At 36.9% G+C, this 26,318-nt stretch overlaps 1 protein-coding gene across 4 annotated transcripts in view; it reads right to left on the bottom strand.

Annotated features, from left to right (window-relative positions):
* The window catches only part of GPM6A (glycoprotein M6A), a 312,595-nt gene that overhangs the window by 47,664 nt on the left and 238,613 nt on the right, over positions 1 to 26,318 (bottom strand). For 3 of the 4 annotated variants that reach the window (XM_014860669.2, XM_044760575.2, XM_014860668.2), the window contains one exon: positions 52 to 244. In XM_014860669.2, coding sequence (XP_014716155.1) covers positions 52 to 244 — 193 coding nt within the window. Of the gene's footprint in view, positions 1 to 51; positions 245 to 20,490; positions 20,609 to 26,318 lie in introns of those variants that run through there. The other variant, XM_070499666.1, reaches the window with a different exon arrangement.

Raw genomic sequence — 26,318 nt, 5'->3', positions numbered from 1 at the left:
GCAATGTGTACATACACTCTCAAAATAAGAAGCAGTACTAGAATGACTTACATGGTAAAGACGTCCAGTGTATCTCCGGCGGTTCTTGCCATCTCAAAGTAGGTTTGCAGAATGTTGACAGTTCCAGAAAGCGCTTCATGACCGCAGCCACAGAAGAGGGCAACTCCAGCATAGAGCAGGATGGTGGCAATCAGAGAGGCATAGGGAATGCCTCCCAGGCATTTAATACAGCACTCAAAACACCCTACAGGAGACCAACAGAAGAAAAGTTAAAAATTAATATTTTTTATTAAACTAATGAAGTGTTTTTTCAAACTTCAGCATTAAGGGTGGGTATATTTGCATTTATAGATGACATCAGGTCAACCACATAAATCAAGTCCTAGGCTGCCCTGGAGGGTATAAAAATCACGTTTCTTAATATAAACCCAACCTCCACAGACAAGAGAATGCTTACTTCCATTGACGGCTTCCTCCTCTACCCCAAAACCAACAGAAGCCCTTCCTTCCCGCTCAGACTTCCTACAATAATCTTGACACACGTGCACGCATATCATTCTATCTTAACTTTATTGCTGTCAAATTTCACAGGCTTAAGTTTTTATTTCAATGACACTTACTCTTTTGAACTCCCTGTAGCTGTAGCACCTAAACAGTGACTCAAAACCCGTTAGCTGTGTGTGAACCCAGTTTAGTGAACTTTGACCTGCAATTTTTAAAAATGAAAGAGCATAGACCAGCCAATATCTGAGTCCATTGCATGTGGTAAGACAAATCATTTCAGAATCTTTTGAGTTCAGATATTTATGTACGTCATTTTTGTAGTGACTCATAATGCAAAATCTATTTCTTGCTGTGGTGCATGTTAAAAAAAAAAACGAGAAAGATACTGTCACAGTAGAAAAGAGAGACCAGGCAGGTTAGAATCCTGACTCCACCACTGTGTGTTTTTTGGTAAGTTTATCATTTTGATTTCTTCATTTGTAAAAAGATGACAGTAAGAATTTCCCTTAGTGGTTCTTGTGAGCATTAAATGAGTTAATACATAAAGTAGTGCATGACATAGAGTGACTACTCAGTAACGTTACATCTACTGATATTAGATGGAATTTTAACCATTATTAATGTAAACTACTATCATACTGTAGAACAATTTTCAAAAATCCTTTAACCAGAGTAATCATTTTTGCTTTTTGAAGTTTCATCACTTCAGTCTTTAAAAAAGATGGGTTTAAATATTTAGTCTGAGATATCAGAAAACCATGATTGTCAATATTCAAAATAAGTGTCAGAATTTTCTAGGTGACTGCTAGATATCTTCTTCAAAGAGACTAAATAGAAATGCTTAAGTATATATACACTATGTAATAAGAAATACTGACCGTATATTGTGTGCCAGCCACTGGCGAGAAAGGATACTTCAGGTAAGAGGGAGGACAGGTAAGAGGCACTCCTAAGATGCTCTCAGTTTCACTTCTGTTCACCTCTGTCCTTTGCCCTTTCCCCATGCATATCCTATTCCAAAAATTCCCTCTTACTTTTGTCCCTTTGGAAGTTCTTGATCAAATCTCTTTTTATAATGCTGAAGCCCCTCAAAAACTCTCCACATGACTGACTGTGCTCCTCTTCAGAAACAAATAACAAAGGGGATTGGGAGATGGATTGTTGTTGATTGTACTTAAATCATAGGAAGATCTGTGTGTACTTCATCTGGAATGCATATGTTTATAGCAACTATGATACATGCAATCATTGCAAAGTTCCTGTGTAGAGTAACTTTGTATTCAGAGCGTGGGCTAGTCTGCTCTTCTAATATTGATCAGTGAACGGGCCTTCTTAAGAGAATCGTGGTTCATCTCATTCCCAAAGGAGATAAAAAAGAAGTCTGAACACCTCCCCACTTCCGTAGTTCTTGCTTGTAGGGGCCAAATAATTTCGTGGACATTCTTTTCCTGACACATACACACATACACACAAACACACACAAAACATGGAGAAGTAGAAAAGGTTAGAACAGCTTGACACTTCACATGATGGGAAGAAATTTCAGCAGCAGATGGATGAGACCGGTGTGTGTAGTATCTGAATGCCGTTAAACACAGTTTTGGGTGGAGATTAACAGGGTAGCAGAAAAATCTTTGGACTATCTGTCTCTGTATGTCATAAAATTGCCATCTTACTGATTATTTAAAAATAAAGACAAGAAAAGAAACAAAGTTAGTAGGAGCCCAAAGAAGAGTTACATCTAATTTTGGAAAGTGCCCCAAATAGCCCCATGATCTCAAATTCCGCTCGTTAGTGATTTCTCTCTCCGACCATTCTTAAAAAACTTGATACAGGTGTAGGGGATTTCTAGATTTCTACCGCAGACATTGAAGTGTCAAAGCCAGATTATCATATTCAACAAACTTCAAATTCATAGACAGGGATTACCTTTGCTGCGTCCCAGACCTAAAGCTTCTAAGAGAGTAAAGGTAAAACCTGAATGAGAACAGCTCAGGAGTAAATGAAGTGGGAATAGATAACCACCAAAACTGCCATCGAGGACTTCTTTTATTACTAATTTCTAATTTACAGTTTCTACTTATTTCACATTTTCTCCATTGTGGTTTAGATGGGCCAACACTAGCCTCCGTGCAAGCAAGCCTAGTTACCTAGACTATATACGCAAAATGGAAGGAGATGTTACTGTCATGGTCTATAGCATTAATTGACTAGTGTCTTTTAAATTTGGAAAAACATGAGACAAATTTCAATACTGGGTAAACCTAAATCAACAACTCTGAGGTGATAGGCATTCCTGAATGAGAATGAGCTTAAGATCTCCGAATTAAATGGAAATATTTCTTTTACTCCTTATTTAAATGCTCCCATTTAAATGCCTGAGAAGTGGGACTGGCCAGGTGGGTCAGCAGTTAAGTGTGCACATTCTGCTTCTGCGGCCCAGGGTTCACCAGTTTGGATCCCAGGTGTGGACATGGGACCCCGTGGCAAGCCATGCTGTGGTAGGCATCCCATGTATAAAGTAGAGGAAGATGGGCACGGACATTAATTCAGGGTCAGTCTTCCTCAGAAAAAAGAGGAGGATTGGCAGGTGTTAGCTCAGGGCTAATCTTCCTCGAAGAAAAAAAAATTAAAATTAATTAAATAAATAAATAAATGCCTGAGAATTATATTACCCCTATTGACAAATACAGATTCCTCAAAACCTGCATTACTTCCAGGTAAGGCTACAATCTTTCAATTGAAGCCCTGATCCTCTGCAAAACTTTTACTCAAAGTAAGAATCTTGAAGTATCTCATCACACACATTTTGGACTTGTAATGGGCTAGATCCTAATTACCCCTGCTCTTCCGCAGGGCCTGAGTTGCCCACTGGATTTAAAAGAAGACTCTCAGAACTCCCATCTGGGGAAGCAGCGCATCATTTCAGTATTCTCTCCAGCTGCCAGAATCCCACGTAGTTGCTGGCAGGGGAGCTTCTTTCCACCCACAGTGAGAAGCAGCCTTGGCAGAGCAGCAGAGTCACCATAGCAACCATGCTCCAGGGCCCAGGATATGCTCCCAACAACCATCCTTTAAGGCTGAGGACTCTGCTGCCACCCATCACCATGCTTTTACTGCACCTCAAGTGAGAAACCACCCTATTAAATGAGTATCAGTGAAAGCATAGTAAGTGGAGTGCTGGCACTGGAGAAAATAACTTTCTTGAGAAAAACTCTATAAAAATAATCATGATTACTTTGCACAGGAAAAATTTTCAAGACTAGATATTATGAGAACAAAGCCATTGATTCCCAAATAGAGCTAGTTGTTCAAACATTGAACAGAGAACGTACATGCTCTAATACATACAAGGAAGCGTTTCTCATTTCCAGTTCCTGGATGTATTTTTCCTAAATGACTTAACACTATGCCTTTACTTTCACATGAAAAAAAATATGAAAAGAATTATAAGATTTTCTTTTCAAGACACTCTGAAACATTAGCATTTGTTCAATGTTTATGGGGGGATAGATTGACTTGTCCTAATACAAAAATTTCAAAAAAAATGAAGCTCTTGAGATACTCTCAGTTTTTAAAAAGATTAAATATATGATAATTTGCTTCCATTTAAACATTGTGAGATAAATATAAGCCTTTGCCTTTGCTCACTCCTCAAAATGCACCAAAATAAATAAAGGGAAAGAGAAAAGAAACTAAACCAACAAGAAAAAGAGCATGGAAGATAGATAACTGAAAAGAGAGGCCAACACAATGCTGGGTTCCGGAAAAGAGACTGATAGAAGACTGACAATTTATTCATTGACAAGTTTCTCCTAGCACCATTTACAAATGAGTTGATTTTTTCTCTCCCAACCCACAATAGCGCTTTTCTTGTTACCAAGTATCCAGAGAGGTATGGGTCTGTTTGTGGGCTGTCTATTCTGTTCCATGAGTCTTACGGTCTATTCCTGGGCCAATATCACACTGCCTTATAGTTTATCTTGGTTTGTGGTGGAGAAAATTCCCCCAGCTTGTTCATCTTCCTCACGTGTATCACGCTATTCATGGTCCTTTTACATTACCATACAAATTTTAGTAACAGTTTGTCTGATTCCACAATTTAACTCATTGGAATTCTGACTGGTATTTTTATATTGATTTTGCATCTAGAAATTTTGCAAAATTATTTTGTTGACCTTCTGAATCATTCTGATTCTTTCAATTATTTTGAGTTTGCTATGTTGATATTCTCACCATCTGTGGAGATTTTGAGCTTGCTTTCTTTTCATCATTTGTACCTTTTTATTTATCTTTCTGTTGACTTATTCTGTGAGGTAGAATGCAGTGAGAAGAGTAGCAATAATGATAAAAAAAAAGCACTTTTTTTTGTTCCTGATATTAAAGAAAACACTTGCCAGGTTTTACCATTAAATGTGCTGTTTGCTGTTGGTTTGTTGGTTAAAGAAAGTCTCTAATTTCGAATTCCTTAACATGCTTTTTTCCCATCTGTTGAAATAATTTTATGTTTTTTCCTTTTATCTGCCATTTCAATAAATTTTTCTAATTTAAACTAAACCTGCATTCCTGAGAAAAATCCGAGTCATGCTGTATTTTTTAAAACTGCTGAATTTGTCACACTAACATTTTGTTCAATATTATTTGCACTTATCAATTCATTCCAAAAATAGCTATTGAGGCCTCACCAGGTTCCAGGCACTATGCTAATTGCTGAAGCTGTGGAAATAAATAAAATAAACAAAAATCTCTGCTGTTGCTGTAGAGGTGGGAGATGGATCATAATCAAGATGCAGAAGTAATATATGTGAGATTGTGAAAAGCACAGAGAAGAGAATCTAAACAGGGAAGTGGGGTAGGTAATATTGGAATAATGGTTTCATTTTTTCAGGAAAGGAATAACTGAGACAGCATTTTTGTGTGTATGTGTTAGGAAGATTGGCCCCGAGCTAACATCCGTTACTAACCTTCCTCTATTTTGTATGTGGGATGCTGCCACAGCATGGCTTGATGAGCAGTGTGTACATCCACACCTGGGATCCAAAGCCGCAAACCCCAGGCAGTGGATGCGGAGTGTGTGAACTTAACCACTACGCCACCAGGCCAGGCCTGAGAAGACATTTTTTAAAAAGAAGTGAAGAAGGTAAAGAAGCTACCCACGAGGCTCTCTGGGAGAAGTGGGTTTCAAACAGAGGACAAGTAAATGCTAAAGTTCTGAGGCAAGTGTGTGCCTAGAGCATTTGAGGAAAATCCGAAAAGCCAGTGGTGGCAAAACAAACACAGGAACCTAAGATGAGATTAGAAATCTAATGGGTGAGGAGAGGGAGACAAACGTTAATGAACATAACGGACACCTAATTTTTGCATTCTTGTTTTGGAATCAAGTTTATACTAGCTATGTGAAGTGATCTCCTCTTTCTGTACCCTGGGGGTGTTTGCATAAGGTTTAGCTGCACAATAAATATCTGGTAAAGCCAGCCAGTAAAACCATCCAGGCCACCTGTGTACTTTATGGGAAGAATTTTAACTGCTGATCTATTTTGCTACTTGTTACAGAACTAATCAAGTTTTCTATTTCTTCTTACGTCTGTTTGCTAAGTTCAATTTTTATAGGCATTTGTAAACCTAAGATTTTAAATTTTTAGTGAAGTTGTACATAACTTTGTTTTACAGCATTTGTAATTATTCATCAGCTGCACATTACTTCCATTTTCCCTGATGATTTCAATTACCCTTCATTCCTATCTCCCTCCCTTCCTTCCTCCCTCCTTCCTTCCACCTCTCCACCCCTCCATCCCTCCCTCCTGTCCCCACTCATCTCTTTTCTTTGTAAGAGTTTTCTAAAACCTATTGTGATTTATTTTTGACATGCACTTTATTTATATATTTGGTTTTTCTGTTTTAATTTACAACTATATGAGATTTTTCTATTTTTCAGTTTGTTATTTGTTTGTATCTTAATTGCATCATTGTTAGAGAATGTGGTCTATAGGATAGCGATGTTTTGGAATTTATGGTGACTTCCTTTAAATTAAATCTTAAACTTGAGTTTTTCAGTCTCTAAAGGCAGTAGAAATTAAGGTCACAAACTCACAGGAGTGCTGGCTTATGGTATCATATTCAGAGAAGACTTTCTCCCCCATCAACTCACCCAAGATAAAGGACAGGCAATTTTCTTTTATGTCTTACAGGAAATTTTTGTCATTCTTATTGTTCTGTTTATTTTTTATTTTGTTTTCTTGATTCAGCATTCCACTAAAGTATTTTAGAGTGCTGGCTTTTAGACTTTGGATTCAAGCTAGGAACTCAGGCTGCTTCCTAACCTCTGCTACCAGGACACCAAACATAAAGCCAAAGAGACCAGGAACATGAAAATGACCGCAGAGCCTGCTGTTGGCTTCAAAGCTGTCTTGCTGATCCTTCTGAACTGCCCCCTTGACTTTATTTTTGGCATCTAAGGATTCTGCTTACTGTCTTGTCAGTGCACTAATGAATACATATATAAGTAAATATGTTTTAATTATATCTATATTTTAAATCTATCTATATTTTAAATACACATGCATGTTAACTCCATAATTTTAATTGTTTTGCCACAGAAAAGTTTTTCATGTTATTTAGTCTACCATACTGCTGGGAGTTCACAGTTAATTATAAAGCGACAACAAAAGATCACCAGGTATTTGAGAAATAGCTCCAACCTGAAAAAAGGAAACCAGAATAAACACACAGCAGGGACGCACAGAAACGAGAGACAAGGCAGGCAGCTGATAGGAGTTTAAAAAGGGTGCCCTCCACACACACACACATATACACATGTATATTCCCCTGGGATATAATTAAATACATTGCACTCCTGAAATAAGAGTAGACGCTGAAAATAGGTAACTGCAAAAAAAAAAGTTAAAAGCTCTTATTAAATAAAACTACCATAGCAGAAATTTACATTTCAATGGAAGGGCTAAAAGACAAAGAAAAGGAAATCTACAGCAAGGTAGAACAAAAAGGTAAAGTTGGAAATTGGAGAGAAAAGATAAGCAACTTAGAAGATCAGATGAGAAGGTCCAATATCCACATCCAAATATAACGAGGCCCATCAAGAAAAACAGAAAATGAAGACTAGCAAATTATCAAACACTGTAAAACACTTTCCTGGAATTGAAGAATGTGAGTCTCCAGAAAGAAAGGACTTTCTTTTGGGGGCTGATTACCTTTCTGTAGTCCTTACATCCCCCACTACCTACTGCTGCCCCACAGCCACACCAACACCAAAGAGGACGAGAGGTCTGATGCAGAGTTTTATGGCCATGAGAGCTCCACCAATTACAGCAGTTGGGGTCATGGACAATAAGTGTCTTAGGCAAAGTCATCATCAGACAAGGCAAATGAGAAGTTATCAGCTAAAGTTACAGCAAATAATTTTTCAGAGGACTATTTTAAAAAACTTGTAACAATTCAACAACAACAATTAAGAAAGGAAAAATAGTGTCGGAGCCAATATCCACGCCTCAAGTTTCTCTTTCTTGGCCCTAAAGTAGGAAATTTTCATTATTCTGACATTTGTCTGAAGGATAAGCATAGTGGAAGGTTTGAGGCTAATGACTTCAAATGACGAGACCTAGTTGGTTTTGGGGCAAACTTTTCAATTAATTCATTTATTCAGCAAATATTAATTAAGCATCTACCATGGGTCAGATACTGTTCTAGGAATTGGGCATGCAAAAGTGAACAAAAACCAATTTTTGACCTCATAGCTTTTACATTTTGGTGAGGAGAGTCAATAAACAAAGTCAATAAGTAAGATAAATAACATGTCAGATGCTGATGAGTGTCATGGAGAAAAACAAAGCAATTCTTGGGCCAGAGAGTTCAATTTTTAACTGGAAGGTCTTGTGGCAGATTAAAGATGGCTACAAGGAGGCTTTATGATGCTTCCCATCCAGGCTTAGAGCCAATTTCTGAACTTCCAAGAATCTGAGCTGCCTGTGGATGCTTTGATAATACAACGTGTCAAAAACAATGCTCTGGCCTTTGTGGGGTCAGCCTTCAAGAAGATTGGAAACTTTTGCTTTCTCTCTCTTGAAGCTCCTGCTTTGATGGAGCCATCCATGATGTCTCACCATGCTATGAGTCAGCTTAAACTAGCCGCTGGGAGAGGCCACCTTAAATGAGACATTCCTGGGAAGTCCTCAGCACTTCCAGGCATGCTGGCTGGGGCACCATCCATGCAAGTGAAGACACCATCTTGGACACCCAGTTCAGTCAAGAATTCAGATGACTCCAGCCCCATTCACTTTTTGGCTGAAACTGCATGAATGATTCCAAGTGAAAACCGTCCATTTGAGTCCAGTAAACCCATGAAAAAGTGAGAAATCAAAATATATTGCTTTAAGCTAATACATTTTGGGGATGACTCGTTAGACAGCAATGGATAACCCAAAAAACAAGCAACATTTTGAAGAGACGCCTGAATGTTGTGAGAAAAAAAGCCAGGCTGATATTGATGTTCATTGGTCCGTGCATTTACAGGGGAAGATGAGGGGTTTAACTGGATCTCCCAGCATCATTTGAACAAGTAAGATGTGTTCTACAGAATCCTCACGTGTCTGGAATGTGGACAAGTTTGGGTGCTCCACTTTTGTCCTTCCTGGGATGGGTCTGATTGCCCATCAGAAATATGTCTCCACTTGATTAGTTTCTCACCTGGGGGCTTATCTATCACAGTCAGAAGAGTATGGTTCTAATCATTATTGAAGCAATTAACTTTTCTGCCTTAGGCAAATAAGTTTAATTAATCAAAACATTCTTGCTAAGTCATGTTGACCAGTACATTATGTTCTGTAATCAGTGATATATTTTTTAAAGAGCTATCTGAATCATAAGATATTAATAATATAATAAAAACATTTTTAAAAGAAAAGCGTCATCATTCTTCTGGAAAATTCACCATACATGGGCTTTCACCAGCTTCCCAGTATTGGTTCTCAATAATCATTTAAGAAATCACCTGTATGTAATTATACCTCCCTCCTAGGGTTGCATGGAGATCACGCCAGGCAATACATTAAAAGTCTTGGCACTGTTTCTGATGCATTGGAAGTGTTCAAAAAATTCTTATTGATGTTATTTAGTCATAAAAATGTATAGTTTTCTCTAATAATTTGTGCAAAATTCTTAGAGTAAGTCCTCTTTAATCTTTGCATTACATGTATATTTAGTTTACCGACTCATTGGAAAGCATGTCAGACATTTCACATGATTTATATAATACTGCATGGTTTCCATATGCTGCAACATCTGTACACCTGTACATCAGAATCAACTGAGACACTTGATAAAAACAGACAAAGTTTTCAACAGAGGGGATCCTGGGATCTCTATTTTTGACCAAATCCCTGGTGATTTTGGTTCCTAGCCACAAAATTAGAAGGTATAAGGAAAATCTCCAAACTCTGCATCTTTTTTTCTCCTTTTTCAAGATCTTCTTTTTAAAAGTAGCTACTGATTTCTTTCAGCACAGTACTGTAGCAATGAATAAAATAGTTAACATTAAAACCTATCATTTGGGGCTGGCCCGGTGGCACAGTGGCTAAGTGTGCACGTTCCCCTTTGGCCGCCTGGGGTTTGCTGGTTTGGATCCCGAGTGCGGACATGGCACTGCTTGGCAAGCCATGCTGTGGTAGGCATCCCACATATAAAGTAGAGGAAGATGGGCACGGATGTTAGCTCAGGGCAAGTCTTCCTCAGCAAAAAGAGGAGGATTGGCAGCAGATGTTAGCTCAGGGCTAATCTTCCTCAAAAAAAAAAAAAAAAACCTGTCATTTGAGTCGGTTATCTTGATAATGCCACTCTGTCCTGGATTATTCAAATGTTTACCCTAACTTTGTACTTTGCTTAGGCCAGGGATATATTTAAATAAAATTTTTAATAATATTTGTCTCAAAACCAAATCAGCTTATTATTCTCCCTGAGTAACTGGTAAAGAGTGTTTATGTAGGTTTGCTGTGGAGATAATTCTAAAGCCTTCCTGTAAAGTATTCTCTTAATTTTGTAGAAGAAAAGCTGGGATTCAGATACCCACCATGCAATATCATACAGCTAAGGATCTGACAATGTCGGGACACAGTACTGAGTATGTTTGTCTCTAGAATTCTGCTCTGATAATTGCAACATACTGAGGACTATCACTATGACTCTCCATCAAATAAAATAATAACACATACTCCTATACCAAAAGCAGCAGAGAAACAGTCCACAGAAGATCCTGAGTGCTTCAGAACTATTAAATTGCAAACAGAAAAAGCTGATGACATTGACAACAGAAGTAACAACCATTAGCCTCCTAAGTAAACTAATTTAGGAAAAGAGGATGGTATTTTGCTTAAATTGATTTTTTTCATCACAAGTTATTTACTGGTGTTCAATAACATTTTACATGATTTTGAAAATCACTTGTATGGCTCCAAAATAATGTTGGTGCCCAGCATTCGTTTTCTTAGACACAACTTTGCCTTCCTAGATGGGTCTATTCTTCGTCTGACCTCACGTATCACTCATTCAAAAGCTAGTAGAATTTTTCCAAAACACAAATGGAAATATGTCACTCTCCTGCTTAAAATCTTTCCTTGACTTTCCATTACTGTCACCTACCATTGCACTTTTCATGCATTCCTGACACACTAGCATGCTGTTTGTGACCTTTTCAGCTACACTGGCCACCTTTCAATGCCTTGAAGACAAGGTTCTACACTCATGCTGTTCCCTCTGCCTTGACTCAGCTGATGCTTTTCTTGTGTCAGGCTCCTACCTCCTCACAGTCTACATGTCTCTTCCTTAGAAAGAATCCCCTTTACCGTCCATGAAAGAGGGTCCTATTTTCAATATTAAAAAGTCTACCGGAAATCGTGTATTCATTGATGATAAGGTAGAATTCCTTAATCATAACATATCTTAAAGCTCATCATTTATTAACAGACCTTTCTTTTTTAATGATGCATTTTTCTGCATCAGTACTTGTCACTTGGTCCCCAGTGAAAGCTGTCCAGATTGCCAACACTTCTGTTTTTAGTTGGAATTTTATAATACAGTAGAGTAGCACTGGTATTAACTGCCATTTGCACATATGTACATATAAATGAGCAATAAAACAAAAACATCAATCATTCCTTAAGTCTCTTTAGATAGACAACTTTTTCAAGAAAACTAGGAAGAAGGGAGAACCTGTTGATAAAATCAATCCTCTAGGAAAAATTGGGGATAGCTTGCTTTAAATGAAAATACTTCACACTTATGTGAATTACACAATTCAGCCTGTAGGTTTCATTCTTGGCTGATATGGTGAACCATGTATCACAAAAAAAAACTTTAATGTCTTCTGTACGTCACAAAAGAGCTGCAATAATTGCCAAGAATTTTCAGTGCAGTAAGGCATTCTGTGTTGTAAAATCAGGATTGTGTCATATAATGAAGCAATATGGCATTAAAAGGTTATTTTCAAATTTTAAACAGTATATAATGCTTTGCAAAATTGTGTCAATTAAGTATAGCAGTTTGGATTCCAGATCAAGTATCCAAACTGGCGCTGCATTTGAACCTCAAGACCAAGGTAATTTTAAGATGCTTTTTACCTTTATGATCACTGAGAAATTTTTTATAACCAGAATAATAATAGCAAAAACAGCAATAGTTTGCTTATGTTATTATGCCAGGTATTCTGTGGATTTTTAAAAAATAAAATTATTATTTGCACTCAATGTAAGTTTGTTCTTATAATTAAACAAATTTAGCAGGCTTTTAAAGGGAACATATGAATTATTTATGAATACCTTACACATAATTTAACTCATCAACAAATATTATTTTGATCTATATTTTGTGATACTGTTACTTTAGAAACAATAAAAGAACCAATCAATCAACCTTCAAAAAAAAAGAATAACATTTATATCATTAAATTGTTCACAAAATTAAAAAAACATATTGGTCAATGTTTTAAACATATGACAATAAAAAAAAGTATTGATCACAATTTTCTTTAAAACTCCAGCAAAAAAAGGCAAAGATGGCTCATCTACCGGCATATTTCAAGTCCATGATCAAATACATATCATTTTAATAGAACTGGAGCATATTTAAAACGCAATTGAGGAATTTGAAGACATTCTTGAAAATAAAAATATAACTTTAAGAACTTATCACTAATATAACTACAAAATAATTGCTAATTATGAATTAAAGTTGTAAAAGAAAAATTAGAAAATCAAAGAATACAAATTTTCTTTTAGAACTTAGCATGAATTACTTATAGAAACTATATTTCTTTAATTGTAGCTCATATAAATTTACAATGACATTTCCAGAAACAACCATATTTCTCTAAACATAATGATAGGCTTTTAATGCAATCTCGTGTTTTAAAATTTACATATTTATCTAAATTTAAAGATCATTCTTTTCAGAAAGGCAGATACTAAAAATTTCTATTTCATAGTTACTAAAATATACAAAAATTTGACAAGAGACAAAATCGAAAGCCATATTCTGAAACATGAAAATGATAAAAATGTTTTTTTTTTTTTAAGATTTTATTTTTTCCTTTTTCTCCCCAAAGCCCCCCGGTACATAGTTGTGTATTCTTCGTTGTGGGTTCCTCTAGTTGTGTCATGTGGGACGCTGCCTCAGCGTGGTCTGACGAGCAGTGCCATGTCCGCGCCCAGGATTCGAACCGACGAAACACTGGTCCGCCTGCAGCAGAGCGCACGAACTTAACCACTCGGCCATGGGGCCAGCCCCGATGAAAATGTTTTAAAATACATTTCCTACATCAAAATGTTATTTCAAAATATATACGGAATAGAGAACAAAACAAATCATCTCCTGATAATCATATTATGCTGTTTTACCATCAATATTAGTAGGATTTTCAAAGTAGGTATACAACAGCATTTTTCCACAATTAGTCACAAACAAATTGTCACTATTTCTTAGGGGGCAAACTCTCTTCTGTGGTCCTGAAGTACCGTGTAGAGCATCTGAATGGTCTAATGTATATTTGGAAATAAGCAAAAGGGCAGCATTTCGAAGTAGAAATGTCACTTCTGCAAGCACTTTCTTTTCCCAAGCACCAGGGACTTTAAAAAGCTAAGATACAGTGTTAAGTCAACAGAATATTTCTCTTTTCTTTCCTCTCACTGTCCTTGTCCCCCTCCTGCTCTCATTAGAGCAGTTATTGTCGTATGGTCTGCTCCCTAAAGGCCACAGAAGCATCAGTTCAAAGTCTCCACTAAGTCTTTAAATGTTGCCGAGGAAATGGAGATTTTATTTGAGCCAAGCATAAGCCTGTCATTTTGTCACTTATTACAATCTGAATGAGCACCCCTATCACAAAATATAGATGCACTGCTTTTTTTATTACTGCAATTTTCAGTCTCTGCTAATTTGTTCCATACCCCAAACCCTTAATGTCCTTTGCTTCTTTTGATCAGATCCCATATGACTCCTAGATAGTGGCGGGAGCAAAATAAAGGTTTAGAGAGAGATAAGAAGACGACAAAGCAGCCTGTGAACATAACGAATATGCCTATTAGCTGTTTTCCTATTCTGCTCACCACAGGGCGCATCTTTAAGAGAGCTCTATGTATGAAAACCCGCACTTCACATAAATCTTTTTATTTCATGTTACTAATCCCCAGAATTTTATGAATACACACAAAGCTCATTTTCTGTTCCTGCCAGTCACCTCCAGTGGCTATGGAGTAAAAGTAGGGATGGCTGTAAAAGTAATAGGAGAACGCCCATGGAAAACTGAAAAGGCAGATAGATTAAATAAAACAGTCAATTTTTACAATCTCTAGTACGGACTCTACAGTTGGGTCTAGCGCTCCTGTACTGGTTTGCATGTGGTTTGATAATCAGCTTCTGAAATCAGGGACTAAGATTTATGGATCTTTCTACATCCAGCATTTCATACAGAGTTTGGCTCATGAACACAGAAGCATGGAATGACTGTAAGGACTTATCTTCTATCTCTATGTGGTGTTGTTTTTGTTACCTATGTACAAGGAGAGTAAGTCAACTTCACCCATCAAAATGTCTATCCTTCAATTTCAACATGTCCACTCAAATTATAATGGAAAAAAACATATTGAAGTCATAGCAGTAGAATCAAAAGATGGAGCTAAACCTGGGGAAACCTTTTAAGTGTATTTCACAATGTAAAGAGAAATAGTAATTTCTGTCTTTGGCCATGACTGGTCATTGCTGAGGTATGATAAAAAGACCTCGCAGAAAGCAGTAGAGGAACTGTGTTATAGTTCTACTTTTTTCCATAGCCAGCAGTTACTTAAACTTTTCTAGTGTTTGGTTTTTTCTATTTTTTAAAAAGTAAGATCTAATTTTAAAAATCTCCACTGGGGTGTTGTGTGGGGTGTGGAATTGGCTTTATTATCCTTAAAGCTGCTATATAGATTCATCAGCTTAAAGTTTTTCTCAAATCACTGGAAAGTCCTGGTTAGGTAATCCTTAAAGACATTGCTTACCAAATAAATACATTGTTTGGTATTAAAACATGGAAGACAGTATTTTGTATTCACGAAGAAAACTGTTGACACTTTATGCAGCATATGATCAAATTTAGATAACTGAAAGAATCATTTTTATCCAACACATCTGACAATGTTCATGTTGAGACCGAACTTGGAAATGACAGAAAGTGATTGGAGTGAGAGACATTTAAAATTGTTTTAATTAATGACAGTGAAAAATGTATTCCAATGGCATGGTAATTTTTACTAGCTTCTTTCAGTTCTCAAATGTGACCAAATTCCAGGCAGTAATTGATAAAATTATATGATGCATAATGTAAAATATGTGAAAAAAATCTGTCTACTGTTAAAAACAGTAATCTTTTAAAAAATCCTATTATTGTTTGTAGATAATATTCTTGGAGAAGAGGTTTACAGTAACTCGTGGCCTGTATGTTTGATCGCAGACAAATGTTCAACGAAAGTAAAGTCATCAGCTGTTGGGATTTTTCTCCTTCTCTCAGCATTATCACAACTCCCATTTCAACCAGATATTTGATTTTTAAACTACATAGATGCAGCTGACTAATCAGGAGGTCTATACGTTTGAAAATTTAACAGACGTGAAGCACTAAGGGCAAGCAAAAAGGATATTTCTGGAAGAGTCTCGCCACAATACTGTATTTTTACCAAAGAGTCCCAGAATTTGAACAGATAAACTATAGTATTTTAGTCATTTATTACCTAAATTAGGAGGAAATATGGAACGTTCACTTAATAGCCTGCTTGCTTTTGAAAATGAAGAATAATAACAGGAAGCTGGCCTTGTCATTTATAAAGACATATTCACTTACCAAATGTTGACTCTATTGCTGGATAAGTAGTAGATAAACTAACAGAAGATCTACAAGTCCAGATATTAACACCAATATATTTGGAACTCTAATATTGAAAAATAATGGTATAAAAATGGTATTAAACATATACTGTGGGGGCTGGTCCGGTGGCGGAGCAGTTAAGTTCTCGTGCTCTGCTTGGACGGCCAAGGGTTCACCGGTTCCCATGCTGGGTGCGGACCTAGCATGCTTATCAAGCTATGCTGTGGTAGGCATCCCACATATAAAGGAGAGGAAGACGGGCACGGATATTAACTCAGGGCCAATCTTCCTCAAAAAAACTAAAAATGTACCGTGCATTATATATGCCATTTGTTAGTGAATAACGAATATGCACGGCAGTAGACTCGAGAGCTTGAGGCTCAGACGGGAACAAAAACAGACAGGCGTGAGGGTAGGTGCTTTGTCCCAAACCTGCGATAATTCATTTCCCTTGGAATGAAGCCCAAATCCTTACAATGGCGCTCAAAACCCTGCCTGATGTTCTCTTCATCACGTCTCTGACCTCCCCCTCCACTGTGCTCTCCTCCCTCTGCCCCAGTCTCCTCCTCACAGTGGAACTAGCACCCTGCTCACTCTGAGCCTCGGGCGTTGCTAGTGACTGTGCACTGCTGCAAACACTCTTCCCGCAGATATCTGCTGAACTCACTTCTTCAAGTCTTCAAGTTTTTCTCCAGTTTTATCCTGACTACCCAATTTACAAATTGTCTCCTGCTTTCCCCATACGCATCGGGGTAGACTCCAGATTCTCTTCGCTCTGCTTTCTCTTGCTCCACATCACACATGACCTTCTAAGATAATACAAAACTTACTCATCTGTATTTTCTACTGCTTCTCTGTCTCCTCCATTGGAGCGTAAGGTCACACATGGTTGGTGCTCAATTAAATCTTGTTGAACGAATATTATCTTATCATACATGTAAAAGCCTATGCTTATGATTGCCAAGTAAAAACTAGAATTCACAGTCAACAGGCAAAATAACAAGAGAAGTTGCTTAAAAGTTGCAGAGTTTATATCCAATATCCTACATTCATGTGTATTTGGAAGTAAGACACCTCTTCTGTTTAGCAGTAAAAACTATATTCAATATATATTTCTAGTGAAAATATAAATAAAAATTCAAAAAATCAAAATCAAATCTATAGCCATAAAGATAAATGATAACCTCATATTAAAAACTGCATGATATATTCCATAACCACAAAAAAACCCCATAATGCACAGCCATTTTACTGGATCCTGGCTTTCCACAATATCATAAGAATTCTTAAAAAATTCCTTGAGGGCCGGCCCGGTGGCACAGTGGTTAAGTGTGCATGCTCTGCTTCGGTTGCCCAGGGTTTGCCGGTTCAGATCCCAAGTGTGGACATACACTGCTTGGCAAGCCATGCTGTGGCAGGTGTCCCACATATAAAGTAGAGGAAGATGGGCACGGATGTTAGCTCAGGGCCAGTCTTCCTCAGCAAAAAGAGGAGGATTGGCAGCAGATGTTAGCTCAAGGCTAATCTTCCTCAAACAAAGCAAAACAACAACAAAAAAGGGTATATGCAGAAAAATTCCTTGAAAGTAAAAGTATAACATTATTTGGAGACTTTAACAAATTTAGCAGTAGAGTCCATACATAAAGATTTCATTTCCCAGTTTCTTCAGGCACCAATCTAACCAATACAGCAGGTATTCCAATAAATAGAAATAAGCATAAGGTTTAGATATCATCCAGTCTCACTTTGCAAAACATTTCTCCTAATAGCTTAAAAAACCAAGAAACAAATTTTTAAAAAGTCTACTTGTATTGTAGCCATAAACACTGTACTGTTTATATAGAAAATGGTACAGATATATTTACCACATGGAACAGTGAATTTTAAACGTATGTTCTAAATTACTATATGGTAGGCTAACAAGACTCATTATTTAAGATTCAGTGTCAAAGAGCTTGGACCAGGGCTCCAGTGACCTCATGCTAAGCAAGTTCCACTGCAGCTTTCATGTCATAGGGCAAATCTCTTAACCTTTCTTTCTTGTTAAATGATCCAATGAACTGAATGATCTCTCGGGTCCCTTTCTGCTTATAAATGTTTTTAAAATTTTTTTTAAAAATTCAATGGAGTTGATTTTGCTCTTCCAATACTCCATAGATCGTTAACAATGTATTCTAGACACAGGAAGAAAAAGAGTATTTTTACTCCTCAAGAAAGCTGTAACCCAGTTATGAGCCAGTATCAAGTGACAAGGAGTTTAGGAGGCCCCAGAGCCATATTTAGGCGGACATGGGGAGAAAATGCCCCTGAAGCACAGAATATTGGCCTACCCTTCACGTCCACTCAAGACCTCTGTTCGAGAAGTCCCCATGATTCCTTGTGCGCCCTTCCCCTAGGAAGACTTGGGAGGAGGAAAGGTGTTAATGAGGCTACTGAGGTCCATTTGTGCCACTTGTTCACCTACCAGATTCTATACAGGAGACGTGTGACATTATTTTAGCGGTCTTTCAAGGAGCAGGGTTTGAAATTATACAGTAAATTTTCTTAGTTTTCAAATATTTGATGTTACTTTTAAAAATACAAGAAAAGATTTTGTAGATTATTTTAAAGTATTATAAAATGTACCATTATTTTATAATGGGAGAGTAAACTCTAATACAGGTTTTACAAATGCCTGATACTTCAACTTTACAGTTGTACATGTTCTGCCACTTTGTAAGATCCACTCAGATTGTGATAATGAATATTGGTAATATAATATCCATTTTGATATATAATACAATGAATGGTTACTGACAAAGAAATCCTACTACATTAGCAAAAACTTGAAGTAATTGTTTTTTCTTAATAGTTATTAAATAAAGAATTTCATTCAAATGGTTACATCGTGGTTTCATTAAATTTTTTGGAATTACTTTAAAATATGGAAATTGTTTTAAAGCAAAAAACGAGAGTGAGAAGTACGACACACTTGTCAAGTCTGAGATTCAAAGGTCCACCTGCCTGGTAGGTAGTTTATCGCTTGCTCTCTTCCTTATCCGTGGAGGCCTGGCTATTTTCTTAATTTCTGAATATGACAGGAATGAAAAAAAATTTTTAAAGAGCAAAATATATTTCTCTAATAATTCCACCCAATAACACTCTACACAGACAATGACACTTGTCTGTAGTGTATACTTTTGAATCTAACCATACTCAAGTGAATGCTTCCTTACATAATGGCTTGTGTAGTTCTCCAATGTAAGTTCTATGTAAAATCTCACATTTGCCCCTCAGTGCAGCCAAAGCGGGAGCAGGGTTCAGGAACGTCATGGTTGAATTAAAGGAAAAGAAGTGAAATAAAACATTAAATATGACTAGAAAAAGTATACTTTGTAACGCTAAATGTGGCAGTCTATAATAAAAAGTTTATGCTTCAAAAGGAATATTAGTAGCATCAATAAAGCTGGAATTATAGAAATGATTAAATAATGCAGAAAAAAGGCATTAATAGTGGGAGATTTTAATCCACCTCTCCCTGTCCCATGGTAGGTTATATGATTGTGGTTGACTGAATGGAGAAAAAAAATAGATAAGTGTACAGAATACCTAAGCCACATACTGGTAAAAATAACACACACACACACACATACACACACACGTAAGCTAAAAAAAAGATAATATACCTTCCTTTCAATAACCTATGGAATAGTTGCAAGATAGGTTATATTTTTTGAACATATAAATATTGGAAAATATACGTATAGGAGTTAGGACTGACTATGAGCTTGAGGGATGAGTGGAGTCTGAGTCAATGAAGAAAACAACTATAGGGATGTTCTGGGCAGAGGTAACATGATGAGCAAGCACAAGCGGAAGGTGCTGGATAAAGAGTGGGAGGTAGAGAGTGAGGAAAATAACTGGATCAAGAAGCAGGCACTTGATAACATGGGTCAGGGAGAAGGGAGATGGCCAGGAGAGGAGCATGCATTTTGTGCATGGAGAAGTTTCCTAATTATGTAAATTAGGGCACTTGGGAGTCGTTGCAGGTTATTGGAATGGCATAGTAAATGAGGCTAGTCATTTAGTTCATTGATACAAAAAGTATTGGAGAAAAAGGGACTGAAGTAAAGATAAAAGCATTAGACCATTATTACCAAATACATAAACTGTAAAATACATACTGTAGAGGAATGAAACCTTGCTGCAAAGTGGTGGCAACAGGAGAATAAGTGAAGGGATGTATTTAAGGGGAGAAATGAAGGAAACATTGCAGGACGCAATGTCAGGCTGAAAAATGAAGGTATCAAAGTTGACTCTTAGATTTCAGTTATGGGGAAACGGAAGTCAAATTGACAGGAACAGAAAAGGTACAAAAAGAAAAATATGTGATGGCGTGAAAAGGTACTGAACTTTGATCATGGCTATTTTAGCATTAATACTGCCTTTCCCCTAACTTAATAGTGTATTTTTCATGTGCAGAATTAAAAATATGAACTTTTGGAATTAAATTTGGATCAAACTCGGCCCCTAAAAGTGTTTTGTTTGGCCAGCGTTAGCTTTCTGTCTTTCAGCCGAATGTGAAACCCTCAGGCGTGGCAGGCTCTCACCAGCTGGCCCAGCCTTCTCCACATTCCATCTCTTTACATCCAACTGTTCCAGAGGTTCGTGTTATCTGTGACTCTAGTCTAAGGAGCGTTGATCGATGAAAGCTTCTAGAAAATATAAAGATCCTATGGAAAAGGCATATATAAAAATAAAATAATTAACATTCACATTAATAACTTGACACCCTGTTCAGTATACTCTGGGCATCGCTTCGTTCACAGAACATTTCTATGATGTAGAATGGCGTTATCATCTAAATTTATAGAAGAATGAAAGTTTGGGTGATTTATAAATAAAGTGCATAATCTGCTTAAATATTAAATATCATTTTACAATGCATTTGATTGTACCTTAAAAGCTGTTTTTTATGGGAGGGGCTTTAAAAAATCTTTTTTGTTTCTTTTTAAATTTAGCCTTTAGTGATATCACACATGCACAGTATTTAGAAAAGGATTTGGCACATAATAAGAACTTAATAAACATAAGCTATTTTTATTATTATTTGCCTGAAAACACTGGTGCTATATTGTTTTTTAATGTGCCATTGTCATTTTTCAATTATCCAAATGGAAAGTGTTTTGTTAGTATATTTTTGTTCCCTATCACATTGACTTTTATTCAGATTTAAATGATACAGCCCATAATTCAAAAACAGTATAGAATAGTACAGTATAATAAAAAGTAAATTTGTCTGCTGTATGTCATATAGGATAGTCCACAAAATAAATTGATATGCTGTTTTCCATCTTGATAATTTAAGGAAATGAATGGTTTATAGTTCATTAGACTAGATATAAGGTTCAAAGTCATAATTCAATTTGTCAGTATGAAAGATATAAGAACAGTTTTATAGTAAAATACCTCATAGAGATATCACCAAATTTATCTTCACGTATCATATCATGATTTCCAAATATCCTGCTTTTTCCCCTAATGTAACTGGAGTACACTTGAGTTTTCAAAGCAATAGGTTATGCTTAATTGAATGATTTTATACATCTGTACCTATACAAAAAAGCTGCTGAAAGACTCTCATTAAAAACTGCTAAGAATTGTCTTTCCTTTGCCCAGAAGTGCTGTTCCCATAATATAGAAAATACAATCTAAATGTATCCTAATAAATATTTTTGTGTTTATGATGTGAGGCAGATTTTTAAAAGCATGTTATCTATCTAAACAGTGAATATACTAAGGTAATGATCCTAAAATTTTATATTTTCTACTCCTCATTCTATATTGGTTACCTGTATTCTAAAATAGACTTAAGAATTTTGTTCCTTTGAGTGAAATTCCAAAGCATTATTGTAATTTACAACGCAGAGGAGTAAGAAGTCACAAAAGTAAAAATGCAAAAATGTTACTTTTTCTGTAAGAAAAAAAAAAATCTCCCCATTATCTCCCAACTTTAGTACACAAAAAGAAAAAATGTTGAAATCGAAAATGGACATATTGCAGAAATTCTATACTATATCTTACGGAAGGAAATGAAAATAGTACTGAAGGACATTATGCCATCAATATTATTGACAGATAACTGGCTTGAAATCTGTAACACATACTTTCAGAGAATTCTTTACAAAACTGGAAGCAGTATTAGGCTTCAAAAAAGCAATCTAGCTGACATAAAAACAAATCCTATCAAGGCAGTTAGCTTGCCAATTTTGGGAAGTCTACAATGTAAAAGATGAAGAAGAGCCAATAAGCTCCTAAAATTGCAAATAAAAACAAAATCACTACATTTAATGGAGAAAGAAACAGAGGGAAAAACAAAGTTATCTGGTCTGTATTTTTTCTGTATCGTGAACTTTTGGATATAATCTACAACAGAGATAAGAAATAGGACAATTTCTGGTCTTTTTAATTAAATAACTAATTTGCCAGAGTATTATGAGTAGGTCCATGGGGAAAATGCTCAACTAATGTGGCCTGGTTTGCTATGGATTTGTGTCTAACAGTTAATTGATTAGAACACCCATCACTCAGTGATATAGTGCCTGCATGTCACCAGTTATCCTTTCACTCTTCCTTAATGTCATCACACAATTATAAAACCTTCCAACAGTGTGTGTCTAGGAAATATTTAAAATAGTTCCAGATAATCTCTCTTCTTACAGAAGTAAGAAGAATCTTACTTCTTCTCATAACGATGGAGCAACTATGCCTTCCTTTTATTGATTTCTTATTCTTAATCATAATAAATAAGAAAGGATATCAAATTATAGGTAGGAAGGTAGAAATACTATTGGGTGGAGTTAAAACATAAATCATGTGAGCCTATGCAAAGGGATTACTGTCATTGTCCTGTGAGAATCGAAGAGAACAATGAAGTCCTTCTCATTAAAAACACAAATTAAAGGTGATCCATCACTAACCAAACCAAACCAAAGCAAAAGTATTCAGAACTTCATTGAAAACCTCTCTGGCAGGTGCTATTTCAAAAAGAACGTAGAGAATCTGAAGCTAGTCCATGATTTTGTTTTCCACGCTTTTTATTTATTGTTTTTTGGACTTCGTCTATTTACTTCACCATGGTGACAGTTCCTAATTTGTCAAATGTAGATAAAGATGAAAATAACAACCACCACTGCCATCTCCACCATCATGAAAATTTTCCTAGTTGTGGTATGGAGACCTCCAGGGCCCACAAATAATCATGTTTCCTCACATCGTTGTTTATATTTCCTCTATGCGTTCCTTCCTTGCAACTTCCCACTTATCTCCTGACCTTCGGGAGCGCACCTTGACCGCTCCTCTTTCGTGAGTAAAATGGTAGCTGTTGGTCCACTCTTCGTGCTGCGTCTCCCTCAGTCCTTCACTTAGTTGCGTGACAGCTCAACTTCCAATCTGCAGTGTTTACATTTCTTTCCCTGAAGATGTCTTCAGTCCCACAAATGCTTTGTCTCCCAAGAGCTGAGTGTAGGAAAATTAATGTCCACCTAAGGACAAGCTTCATCCAATGATGGGCAGGAGTTGAGTATAAATCTCTCAGCTTCTCTCCCAGGGTGAGATAACTCCAGAGGTGTGTGATCTACACTGGAGCCCAGCGTTTCCCCAGCTGGATGAGGTCCCAAATGTTCAAAGTGATTGATACCTGGCTTGATGATGCATGCTTCACTGGTTTCCTTCTTTTCCCAGACTTTATTAGCTGCCTCAGTTTCCCATTCCCCTAGTGGTATTTCCTTCACATTTCAAATATAAATCCAAACCTCAAATCTCTGTACTAGAGTCAGTTTCTGGGGGAACTCAACTCAAGACAGAGACCATAAGTTCCAGTTTGTCAAAAAAATTCCAGCTTAATTATGAATAATATCTACTTTCATTCCTCAAAGAGTCCAGGTCTGGTTGACAGGACATGTGGTCATCCCATTCTAGGGAGTATAGAAACCATTGGATTAGACTGCTCTCTTCTTTCAGGTGGCAATCGTGCAGATCTGCCCGTGCCTTCACTCTTGACCCATTGTGATTTTCTTCTATTTCAGAAGTGAAAATCCCTTCACTATTGACAAGTGAGAAGATCTACCTACTTATTTAAAGCTAATTCTTCTCCTCCTGCTATGTATGGATTCTGTACAATTAATGTATTCCATATTTTATGCATATTCAACTTCTCCACTGGATTTTCCCATTGGCTTCCAAGTATTCTTAAATCTTTTTTATTTTAAAAATATAACTAAGAAAGCTCTCCCTTATTTCCAGCTGAAGTATGGCTGCTGTCGTAGTCCACTTCTCCCTTTTACAGCCAAACTGCTTGGAATTGCTGCATATGTACCTACCTCTTTTTGTCATCTCCATCTCACTCGACAAACTACCCCTCCAGTTTGGCTTCCCAATTCTCACTACACTGAAATCATTTCTCATGGTTTCCTGTTTTCAACAATGTTCATGATTCAATTCTCCCCTAAACTGACCACTGATTGCCCCTCCCTCCTTGACACTTCTTTACTTGGGCCACAAGATCCAACAGTTGTCTGGTTTCTTGGCTCTCTCCCTGCTTCTCTGGCAACTCTCCCTATACTCCTTTGCCTCTATCTTCTTCAACCAATGTTTTAAATTCTGACAGTCCATCCTGCCATCCTTTTTCTTTTGGATGACTGAATGTGCCCTTCATAGGTCATGCTGCATTCCCATTGGCCCATCTCAATCAGAATACTTTGAACATAGATTGTATGCCCTTTCTCTACTTTATAATACATTAATGACTTATATCCTACAATAGCTTATAAAGTTCTTGATCTTTGCATAAAAATAAACCCTAAATCTTTCAAAATTCTTCATTCTCTGGCCCCTGCTTAGCAGGGTCTTTCTCTCTTGCTGCAGCTGACACTGGACTCTGAGTTCCTCTCTGACACAGGGCCTGTCCAGACTGCTCCAACCTCTGGAATGCTCTCCCAAACAGACACACGCAAACAATGCATCTTCATTTTCACTTGCCTAACTTTACTCTTCTTATGATCTCTCCATTAATGGTAACTTCAAGAGACAACTTTCCCTGATCCTCCTGAAACGGTCATTCATCTAGAATATGGTCTCAAGCATGTGTTTGACTCTTTATGTTATGTTGCTCTGCCCAATGCTGAGGTACAACAGGTTTTTGCTCAGTGCTGTATATTTAGTGCCCAGCACAAAGCCTGGCACAAACCAGATGCTCAATAAATATTTGTTGGAAGAACAATGAAAGAACCTGAAAAGCACTCAGTAAAGAGTCAGTATTACTATTATAACTTACTGCTGTTCTCAAGAGAACAGCCTGAATGATTTGTTAAAAAGTTATGTCACATGACCCTTCTTCTTAAAACCCTTCAATGGCTGGCTCTTCGTTGACTCAGAGTAACAGCCAAAGTCCCAACAAGGGTTGAAAGCCCTCATGGTTTCACTACCTGCTACCTCTCTGATCTTTTCTTTGCCTGAGGTAACGCTCACTCACTCAGCTCCAGCCCCTCCTTGCTGCCTCTCAAACATGACAGCCATGCTCTTGTCTCAAAATTTTTGCACTGGCTGTTGTTTATGCCTATAGTGTTCTTCCCTCAGATATCTACACAGCTTATTCCTTCACCTCCTCAAGTCTCTGCTCAAGTGTTGTTTTTACACTTGAGGGCCCATCGTTTTAAATTTTACCTAAAACTCTGATATTCCTCATTCTTCAGTCTCTTTTTTTCCTGCAGAAATTATTGCCCTCAAGTTTCCCTCTAGTATGCTATTTAAATTCCATATTTGAATGTTTGCAGATGTAAGATCCCTAAGGACTTCTTGCCTCCTTTGTTCCTTGTACCTAGGACAGTGCCCGGCATATAGTATATGCTTAATACATATTTGTGGATCAAATAAAAAAATCATTACCATCAGATTAATCTCTCTTCTCTTAGCTATTGAAATGAGAATAAAAGTCTTAACCAATAAATGCCATGTGGAGGAAATACATATTCTTAGAAAAATAATATGGTTTTTTTTTTACTAATTGTCACTGTAGCTGTCATTATACTATAGTGAAAAAAATTAAATGTTTATCTGCCTTTCACAACAATGAGAAACAAAAATAAGAACCCAGAGAAAAAGAACTAAGACTTTATTTACACAGGGCATGGATTTGCGCTTGAACGTAAGAAAATACAGACATGAGAATCAAGAGGCACATCCGTAGGACAATCAAAATACATGGAGATCCAGAAAATGGTGTGCCAAACTTTGAGGTTTAACTTGGTGCTCTTCCATAATCTTTGCAAATCACATAACATGCATCTCAAATTGCCTTAGCTTTATCTTCATATATAATAAAATATCATGCTGAATGTTGGATGGGAGTGGACTAGGCATAAGAAATATTAAACCAGAG

This window comes from Equus asinus, chromosome 27 (assembly GCF_041296235.1).
Source record: "Equus asinus isolate D_3611 breed Donkey chromosome 27, EquAss-T2T_v2, whole genome shotgun sequence".
Lineage (NCBI taxonomy): Eukaryota > Metazoa > Chordata > Mammalia > Perissodactyla > Equidae > Equus > Equus asinus.
Note: the sequence above shows the minus strand (reverse complement) of the source record. Positions and strands in the feature narration are given on the sequence as shown.